General features: G+C 44.8%; 1 protein-coding gene across 2 annotated transcripts; it reads right to left on the bottom strand.

The window, feature by feature from the left end:
- Positions 1–576: 576 nt before the first annotated feature.
- On the bottom strand, positions 577–9,334 carry LOC113407154 (acidic mammalian chitinase-like). Of its 2 annotated transcripts, XM_026655254.1 has the most exons (11): positions 9,310–9,334; positions 7,863–7,892; positions 6,102–6,303; positions 5,113–5,169; positions 4,841–5,006; positions 3,815–3,939; positions 3,223–3,346; positions 2,833–3,018; positions 1,910–2,029; positions 1,646–1,787; positions 577–851 (listed from the first exon to the last, which is right to left on the bottom strand). In XM_026655254.1, exons 1-11 carry the CDS (start codon positions 9,332–9,334, stop codon positions 577–579), a joined length of 1,452 nt encoding a protein of 483 aa, XP_026511039.1. The 2 variants fall into 2 exon arrangements, with proteins under 2 accessions (XP_026511039.1, XP_029768172.1); XM_029912312.1 differs by lacking the exon at positions 9,310–9,334 and having other exon boundaries at positions 7,863–8,257.
- Between the last annotated feature and the right edge of the window lie 846 nt (positions 9,335–10,180).

Raw genomic sequence — 10,180 nt, 5'->3', positions numbered from 1 at the left:
AGCTGACAGTGTGATTAAAAAACACTGTTTTAAATGGCACATTTCACACTTTGGGACACACGCATTGTTCCTTGAGAACAATATTGGTTGATTGGTTTGTGATTAAGTCTTTGGTTTGGTATCTAAATACCAGTTCATTCCTGACTTTGCTATAGACTCCACTGTGTGACCTTGGGCATGTCACTCTGTCTCTCTAAGCTCCCCAAAATGGGGATAATAAACCTTCCTTTATCTTGTCTCGTGTGCTTGTCAGCTTGACTGTAAACTCTTCGGGGGCAGGGACTGTCCCTTATTGTGTACATGTACAGCGCCTACCACAATAGGGCCCCGATCTCAGTTGGTGATCCTTTAATATAAAGAATAAAATTTCTGTCCCTGGGGGCAAATTAAAAATGCCGCATTATCTAAGAAGAAATCTAAAACAATAAAAAGGAATGCTGAAGTCACTGTCCAGCAAAACAGACAAACACACTAGGGCTTACGCTACAGGCTTTTATTTCAGAATTTTGGGGCTTCGGAGATATGCATAAAGCAATAGGGAATTTGGATCAAGTTCATCTGCTTGGAGATCCTGGATTATGCCCAGTTGCAGCAGCTGCAGCTCGTATCAAAGACCAGGCCGGTTTGGCAGTACTGCTCATAAGTGATGCCATTCAGACAGTGCCAGAAAGCATTCCTGTTGTTGGCAACAGGGTAGAGGCCATTGGCTTTGCCAGCACAGAACCCACTGCCACCGGAGCTGCTGCCGCTACCGGAGTTGCTGCTGCCACTACCAGAGCTTCCACTGCCACTCCCTCCGCTACTGGGAGCCTCTGTGATTGGAGCAATGGGCTGAGCAGGAGCAGTGCAGCCTGAAACAGAAAATGATGATACTTAATACAGATCGGTCTATAATGATCCATTATTTTATAACATGCCCAATCACTCTAGTATTAGATGCAGTGCTTAGAAGCAGGGCACTACCATGTACAGTCTGCTGTCTTTGAGAGGTACAGTGTGCTGGCTGAGCCTCATGATGACTGCATCAAAAACTGGAAGAAGAAGGACCTGATCCAATTCCCACTGAGATCCATGGGAATCTTTTCATTGGCGTAAGTGGGTTTTGGATTGGGTGATAAGTGGGTACCTCCGTGATGGATTCAGAGGTTCAGACTCACCTCTGTTGTAAACCTGTTGCAATCGATGGAATTACTGGGCAATCAGGGCCCAGAAATGTAAAATAATCAAGCTTCAAGTAAAAGGAGATTGATCTCCAAGGGGACCCACTAGAACAGCTGTTAATTTTTTTCCAGAGTGGGATGTTGTTTAGAACACAGATCTTTAAAAGGGACTGCCAGATGGCAGGGGCATCTGTAAACTAGCTCAGGCTATTTTAGCAACAGCAGTGAGTCCCCTTAGTAAACCAGTTTGTTTGTATCCCAGCAAATTTGGTCTCTCTAAAGAGCCATGATTTGACTGGAAGGTGGGGTGGGGAGTCTCAAAAGGAGAACTTAATGGAGGGTGAATTGTGGGCAGGGATATAAAGTTGCTTCTCTTGAGAGGGTGTAGCTCAGCATTATATACACCAGTGGGAGTATTCAAATTGTCATCTACATCTGAGGGAAGGGAGTTAATTCTGGGAGCCCATCCTGCTGGAGTCACTCACTAGTGCTCTGCAGTCCAAGAACGTTCTTCAGGGTGTTGATCAAGGGGAATTTGCCCTGGTTGCAGAATGTGCCAGTGAAGTCATCCAGGTCAATTGTCCACACCATAGCACCACCAAAGTTGTTCTTCATTAACCACTGAGCCTGTTAAGGGCCAGGAAAGAAGCCAAGATCAGTCCAAACCCTACAAAAAAGGGACTCAGGGAACTACAGTGATGCAGAATGGGATCCCACTGGTTTTGATAGGTGAGAAGGTCCCATCGTACCTTGAGGTTGAAGCTCTTGATGTTGTCATATCCTACCCACTCAGTGCTTTGGTATGCATAGGGGACATCCTGAGGGGTATCCCACGCTTGAGTGGCTCCATTCTTCAGGAAAGTGCAGATCTAAAAACAGTGAGGGTGAAACAGAAACAGAATCTTCCATCACTGCTGCAACCGCATCGCCAATGGACAGAAAACGGAACAGCAGTTTTGAAGCAACCAGGGCCGGCTCCAGGCACCAGCTTCTCAAGCAGGTGCTTGGGGCGGCCGTTCCGGACAGGGGCGGCAGTTCCAGGTATTCGGCGGCAATTCGGCGGACGGTCCCTCACTCCGCCTGGGAGTGAAGGACCTCCCGCCGAATTGCCGCCGCAGATTGCGATCGCGGCTTTTTTTAGATCGCGATCGCGACTTTTTTTTTTTTTTTTTGGTTTTGGCTGCTTGGGGCGGCCAAAACCCTGGAGCCGGCCCTGGAAGCAACAACTCTTGTACAAAGTAGATTCACTTGTTTTCATCTCATACTTTATCGGTGGCCTTGTGGGCTCCTATACTCTGGTGTCTGTTCTCTAGCACACAGTAAACAGATGTCAGCTTTTTATTGTCAATCAATGAGGAGCTAAGCTACGAAATTTAAATTCATGTTTCAGACTCTGCTTCCAGAGGTCTGGGGTGTATGGTTCCTGAGTTTTGGTTTGGGCCTAATTCTAGCAGTAACTAAGCAGAAAGAGGAAAAACAGTTAATCCATGATGGGGGTTGATTAAGTATTCATTAATATTAGATGTCACAATTGATTTTCTGTGTACTCAGTTACAATTATTCCAAGAGAAGTATTTATACTCTGATTTATATGCATTGTGATGGCCTGAGACTGTTTTAACAAGCAGATATTTTTATTCAGTTGTGCACTGCAACTGCATAGCACACAAACCTCATAGTAAGCCCAGAACCCAGACTGTTTTGTGTAAGGTCCAGCAGGCCCCGGTCCTGAGGTTGGAGCACCGACAGCAGTGTTGGATGGGTTGCTCAGGATGAAGGTGTGTCCATAGGCTGGGAATCCAACAATAAGCTTCTCAGCTGGGGCACCGTTGTTCTTCCAGTAATTCATGGCATATTCCTATAAAAACAGTCAGTGAGTTACGGACTCTGGATCACAAGTGGCAGGTAAATTCTTCCATCACTGCAGTTTTCAAGGATCAGTTCTTTGTTATTAATTTCCTATCAGAAACCTTTGGATCCATTTAATTAAAATATTGGCTTTTGGGCTTAGTTCAGTTATGTCATTATAGGCCTTAAAGGATCTTGGTCAAGATATACTTACAATATTGAGATAGATATTGCTGCCAGTGTCAGCGGGGCCTTGAAACAGGGGGCTGTTCTCTCCAGTGTACCCCTCCCAAGAGCCGTGGAAGTCGTAGGTCATCACGTGGAAATAGTCCAGATACCTGAGGAGATAAAATTACCGTCACTATTGTCTTCATCTCGGAATGGTTCATTTTCTCATCAACGGTGGCTTTTCAAAGCCCAATAAGAAGCAGTGATCTAAACAGCCCCTGTATTTTTAGCATCTACTTTAAAGATTCTCTGTAGATAAAGGATGGATTTTGCTTTAAGTGCCAGAAGTTCACTACAGATACCAAATTTTTCAAACTTCAGTGGCTTAAGTCAAGCACCTAAATCCATATTGGTCTGAGTTTTCAGAGGTGCTGAGCCCCAGAGCTCCCATAGATTTTAGTGGGTGCCCAGCACCTTTGAAAATCAGGGCTTTCTTTATTTAGGTGCCTAATTCGGCAGCCAGGCTTGAGGCTTTTGGACATGAAGCTGGTTTTCACAGTGAAATATATTCATTGTCTCGAATGTGGCCTGGGCTTTAAGCTAGGGATGATGAGTATATCTGAAAGCATGGTACTCACTGGCCGAGCTGAGGAATCTGGTAGCCTGACTCAATGTTAGAGAGCCCTGCAGCCACAGCAGCGGTGACCAGGAGCCTGGGTTTGTTAACCTGCTTGGCTTCCTGCTCGAAGGCTTCCAGCATTTCCTAAGGCAGATTAAAAAAACGACCCCATAATTGGTTAGGAGCAGCAACACTGAGCACTGGTCACCCTCAATGTGCACCTGGTGAATTAGAAATGGCCCCGTTCCCTCCTTGAGAATTCTTACGGCAATGACTAGGCCCATTAGACTGCTCGGTTTTGTCCACCCATGTTTTGTTAATTCTGTCTGGCAATGTGAAGAAGACGGGTAAAATTTTCAAAAGCGTCTAAGTGAGTTAGGCTCCTAAGTTCCACTTTCAAAAGTGACTTAGGCACTTGAAAGCCCAAGTCCCATTGATTTTTCAATGACATTTAGACTCCTAAGGGCAGATTTTCAAAGGCACTTACGCACTTAAAGATGCAGATAGTTGCCTAGTCAGATTTTCAAAAGCACCTAAGTGGGTTAGGTGCATAATTCCCATTTAAATTAAGAGGAGTTAGGTGTCTAATGTGCTCAGGCGTTTCTGAAAATCACACTAGGCACCTGTCTGCATTTTTACACACCTAGACACTTTTGAAAATTTGGGTCTAAGTGTTTAGGTCACCTTTGAAAATGGGGCTTTAGCTTCTAAGTCTTTTGAAAATGTCACCCCCCACCTTTAATATTCATCAGCTGTGAAATTACAAGTACTAAGGGCTCTTCCATATGATCATAAACCTACAGCTGATTTATGGTCAGATCCTGCATTCTTATCTATCCTATAGAATCCCATGCACATTTGCTGAGCTGAATATTAATTAATGAATAAATAATTATGCTAATATCACCAGTAGTTGGTATCATATATGCTTTTACATTTTACATGCATCTCTGGAGCATTTGTAGTGCATTGTACAAACAATGTGACTTTTTTCTTCTTCTTACTGAGGTTTCTTTCAACACTGAGAAGCTGGCTTCCTCCTTACCTGAACAAGGACAGTGAAGAGGCCCTTATCCTGAGCTGTGCTGCCTCTGGAGCCAGGGTATTCCCAGTCAAAGTCTATCCCATCGAATTCGTACTGGCGCAGGAATGTGATGACGGAGCTGATGAAGGTCTGGCGAGTCTCGGGAGTGGAAACCATCGCAGTAAATCTAGGGAGGAAAAAAGGGAAAGGAGTCAGGTTGCTGCATGGCTCACTCCCTCAAGTGTTCAAAATACCAGGATGCAGTCAGAGAGAAAGGGATGGGTTGGACTTACGGAGCTGTTCCAAAATTCCATCCTCCGATAGCCAGGAGGGTCTTCAGTTGTCCGTTCCTACAAAGATTGAGATGGGGGTATGAATAAAGAACAAACGGAGGAAGTCTGGTTTGGTATTTCCCACTGTATTGTAATTGCTGTCCTGAGACAGAAGAGAGACTAGTGTGCTCTGAGATTCGTTGTGTTGCCTTGCCTTACTCAGTAATACTTAGCTCTTTATAGTGGTTCTTTTATAGCCATAGAGCTCAACACACTTTACAGAGGGATAAGCATCTCATTATCCCTGTTTTACAGATGGGGACAATGAGGCAAAGAGAGTGGAAGTGACTTGCCCAAGGTCATACAGCACGTTAGTGGCAGAGCCACGAAAGGACCCCAGGTCTGATTCCTCTCCACGGTGTCACATTTCACCCCTAAGTGAGCCTTAGAAATTGATAGGCCATCTCCCAATTGATCACTCATTGTTGAAATTAGCTCCATTTGATTTAGATCTGTATTTAATGGGAACATATTATATATAATATACATAAATAGAATATACACTTGGGTATATTGCTTTAAGTTCCCAGAAATCTATTTTGTATATAGGATCATAGTAACTGAAGGTAAATAATGATCTAGACATGGATTCTCATGAGCTGCTGTACCATCTCCCTCTACAACAATACCTCAGATCTTCAAGGGTGGTTACTATGGTGTTTTGGGACTATGTCTAGCACTTTGGAGCAGCCAAAGAAGACACTGTCTCTAGGTTTCATGCTGAGCCCAGTGCAGGCTGGTCAGGACTTTGGGGGCTCAGCCAGCATTGTGCAGATGCCCCTGCAGTGCAGATATGATCCATAAAGCTAGCAGTCATGTGTGCTTCACTCTGGAGTCTCAGTGCCTTGTTCATAATAATGCAGAGGTTTTAAAGGATCTCTAGTATATACAGTCAGGTGTTAGTTAACGCACAAATCTATCTTTAGTCTCTTGCCATTTGGGTTACTCACTGGTTTTTCAAACCGTTGAAGGATTTGTAGAGAGTCAGGTCGTTCCATTCAATGGTAGTGATCTGATTGTTCTTCATGCCCGCAAAGGCATAGATCAGGTGAGTACAGAGGCATGGGTCAATGTTATCAGGCATGAAGCGCCCAAGTCCTGTTCTATACTGGGCCCAGTTGGTGAAGTAGCATGTCAGCAGATAGGCAGAACCTGTTTTTGGCCGAGAGGAGGGGGAGATGTCACAGGGATATTTGTCATAATAAACTACCCCGGTTCATGAAAATGAAGCATGGCCACCAAATGGGACCTCAGGGTAGAGATGTGATGATGATGTTCTAAAGAGGAGCATTCTAATCCTTTAAGACCCAACTCTGAAAACCAGACACAGTGATTGCTACTTTAGTTTCAGTAAAGTCAATGCTGACAAAATAAACCCTCAGGAAAAATGCAGCATTTTTGCACAGCGTAGAAACATAGGAATAGAAGACAAGGAAGGATGCTGCATAGTTCCTTCAAACTCCCCCATTTAGGCCTGGTACCAGCGTTTGTGGAACCACAATTCATAAAATGTAGAAGCTATGAATGAGCCCATGAATGTCCAGTTAATGTCTTGATGATATAATCCAGATATCCTGATTTAACCCACTGAGGATACTAATGATGGAAGCAACCAAGCTCCTAATGGCAAGGTTGGATAACATTGCTAATTATGACAGGCAAACAGTATTATTTGAATTCTTAGGCATTGGTCTATTCTATTAATATGAGAGCTGATAAAAAAGGAGGGAATTAAAAAAAACAGTTTTCCCCCTTTATTCAAATCTGAACATTTATCATTTTGAAAAGTCAACATTTTCAATTTCAAAAAGTGTCACCAGCTGTTTGGGCGATTTAAAAAAAAACAACAACCCAAAAACAAAACTTTAAAATTTCAACCAGCTCTCGTCAATATCAATTATGGGCCCAATTCTCCGCTCACTCACAAGGGTGTAAATCAGGAGTGATGCCACTGAAGTTAGTAGTGTTACACTATTAGTAAAACTAGTGTAAGTGACAGGAGAATCAGAGCCTGTCAATTTTATGTGGATTTTATACCTTTACCTTTAAAACAACAGAACAGCTCATCAGTTTTGTCTGGCGGAGGAGGAAAATGGAGCTTGGTCACTGATTGAATGTGGTGGCTTAATGCACTGTTCTGAGTGCACTGATTAAATTATGAATGTCATGCATTTGGATTTTGAGCTCTCCTTAAAGCCCATCTTGCTCCTCATACAATTTAGGTCTGTAAGGAACCACGGGTTGGGTTATATCTAAGTGTTTATATTTATTTTATGCTTTCCTGTTTTTCTATACTTGCCATTGTGGATGAGCTATCCTAAGATCATAAGCATGGCCATACTGGGTCAGACCAATGGGTCCTTCTAGCCCAGTATCCTGTCTTCCAACAGTGGCTAATACCAGGTGCCCCAGAGGGAATGAACAGAGCAGGTAATCATCAAGTGATCCAGCCCCGTCGCCCATTCCCAGCTTCACAGAATTGTTTGTTCACCATGCTCTATGTATCTCTATCTGTTCAACTGCTATCTCCCGTAGAGGGGCTATGTGAGTGGGATGTAGATGGGACATCACTGTTTTGTTTGGATCCATTTTAAATGAGACTCAGACATTGAAAATAGTTATATAGGGCTTAATTCACGGGTGGGCCATAATACAAGTAAGATATGGTAAATACCAAAGAAAGAGCAAAGCCATTTAAGAAAAATACTCACCCAGCTGAGCATTCAGCAAAAGTGCCAGACCTGTCAAGAAAAGCAAAAGTAAAGAAACTATCTGAATAAAATGCAAAATGCACAAACAGTTCACAAGCCTAGGGCTCAAATGCCTGCAATCAGTCCCAGTCATAAGATGCCATATTGCACTCATGAATAAGACCTTCCCAAGGACTTACCTTGCAAATAAGTGGTCAAATCCTGCCTATGAATAAGTAATATCAATGGAAGTTGTAGATATTCAGGGATTGAATTTAGCATGCATCATTCACGGAAGATTGAATCAAATACTGTAGCTTTATTTATAAAGAAGGTCAGATAATTGACCGATAAGTCCTGAGGATAGGAGTGATCAAATATCATGTCTCAGGCTGTTAAACTGATGCCTTAGGTGGTCAGGAAGGAATTTTCCATCCTATGCAGAGCATTGCGCAATTGGTTGGTGCATCATTGGCAAATTCTTTGACCTTCTTCCAAGCACAGGCATTGGCCACTGCTATGGGCAAAGTACTAGCCTAGATCAGTGGTTTTCAACCCTTTTGCATTTGTGGACCCCTAAAAAATTTTGAATGGAGGTGTGGACGCCTTTGGAAATCTTAGACGTAGTCTGTGCACCACAGATTGAAAACCACTGTTATAAGGTAATCAGGGCCGGCTCCAGGCACCAGGCACCCAAGCTGGTGCTTGGGGCGGCACCTGGAGGGGGGCGGCGGCGCGGCGCTCTGGCGGCGGGGGGGGGGAGAGCCGAGCCCCAGCCGGGGCTCGCTGCCCTGCCCCCGGCGCTCTGGCCGCCGGGAGGGGGAGCCGAGCCCCCGCCGGGGCTCGCCGCCCTCCTCCCAGGGCTCCGGCCGCCCTCCCCCCCGGCGCCCTCCCCCCAGCCGCCGGGGGGAGAGCGGAGCCCCCGCCGGGGCTCGCTGCCCTCCCCCCGGGCTCCGGCCGCCCTCCCCCCCGGCGCCCTGCCCCCGGCACTCTGGCCGCCGGTGGGGAAAGCCGAGCCCCAGCCGGGGCTCGCTGCCCTGCCCCTTTTTTTTTTTTTTTTTTTTTTTTTTTTTTTTTTCGGGCCGGGGCGCGCCGCCCTCCTCCCAGGGCTCCAGCCGCCCTCCCCCCCCGGCGCCCTCCCCCTGGCCGCCGGGGGCTCGGCTCTCCCCCCCCGCGGGGGGGGCGGCCGGAGGCTTTTTCGCCTGGGGCGGCGAAAAAGCCAGAGCCGGCCCTGAAGGTAATGATAACCTTTTGCAGACCCCTTAGACATGGCTTAATTTAGTATGGTGAATCTGATCTTCGGCACATGCTTGTATGCAGCACAGAATGAGTGCTCTGTAAGGATCTAATGATGTGCTAAGTCGCTTTGCAGAATAGAACTGCAGCTTAAAGTGATCAAAAATATAGCTGCACAGTTCTTGTGAAAATAAGGTTACGCACCAATATAAAATAATATGCATGGACTTACCGGTGAGGAGGATCAGCTTGGCCATGATTTACTTCTGTACTGATCCAATGACGTTTCTCTCGTCCTTTTATACCATGTGCCTCCTTCTTTATCACACGGTCACCTTGTCACCAAAGAGACCCGAACGATGCGGTATCTAACAAAGTTTAATGGTTAGCTAATGGATAAATCAACAAAACTTTCCAACCTCCCTTTGTAATACAATAGGTGCCATTTTCTAGGTAACCTATCTTATATAATAGTCCTGCCAATGTGGAAAGGGCAGACCTAAGGAGATATAAAAGATAAGCATCAATTTTCCAATGCGCAGGTTCTTGTACTATTTTAATGTCCCTAATTAAAATGTATTGTAATGTATTATTTGCAATGCAAATAACTTTTTAATAGGTTTGTTGAATGTTACTAGATAAAACAACTGTAAATATGGTTATTTGAATGAGATTGGGGATGCCAAGAGAACCAAAGACTTTACATAACTATTGTGGGGTATTTAAACACTGTTAAAATCATAGGCTGTCACTCTAAATGTCAGGGTTTTTCCCTAGTCCTGCTTACAAGCTAGGGGGCTCTGTAGGGAAGTGTGAAAACTAGGTCTAGCAGCAGTCAGTTTGAAACCAGCCAGCCTAAAGTAAGGTGGAGTGAGCTGTACATTGCTGTTTTAGGGAGCAGCCTGCTTTGTCTCTCTCTTGTGTTGGGTTCTTGTGTGTTATTGTTTTGAATTCTAAAAAATAAAGTCATGTTACGTTGCAACCTTCCAGCAAGAGTACTTATGTTTTTATATAACTTCTCTGTGTGTATGCTATGGCATCTGCTAAGCCATTCTGCTTCCTTTAAGTGGGAGTGGGACTTGAATCCCACTTCAGCCCAGAAA

Source organism: Terrapene carolina, unplaced genomic scaffold (assembly GCF_002925995.2).
Source record: "Terrapene carolina triunguis isolate 2854851 unplaced genomic scaffold, T_m_triunguis-2.0 Scaffold199, whole genome shotgun sequence".
In the NCBI taxonomy this organism is placed as follows: Eukaryota; Metazoa; Chordata; order Testudines; family Emydidae; genus Terrapene; species Terrapene triunguis.
This window is presented reverse-complemented; position numbering and strand designations above follow the sequence as displayed.

Bases quoted from the DNA above. Each gene is read 5' to 3' on its own strand.
- LOC113407154 (XM_029912312.1), bottom strand. From the start codon at position 8,016: ATGAGTGCAATATGGCATCTTATGACTGGGACTGATTGCAGGCATTTG. The intron at 5,170-6,101 runs GTGAGTAACCCA...CAATCTTTGTAG, and splicing joins TTCAACGGTTTGAAAAACCA to GAACGGACAACTGAAGACCC. The intron at 2,030-2,832 runs GTTTGTGTGCTA...CACTGTTTTTAG, and splicing joins GGTTCTGGGCTTACTATGAG to ATCTGCACTTTCCTGAAGAA.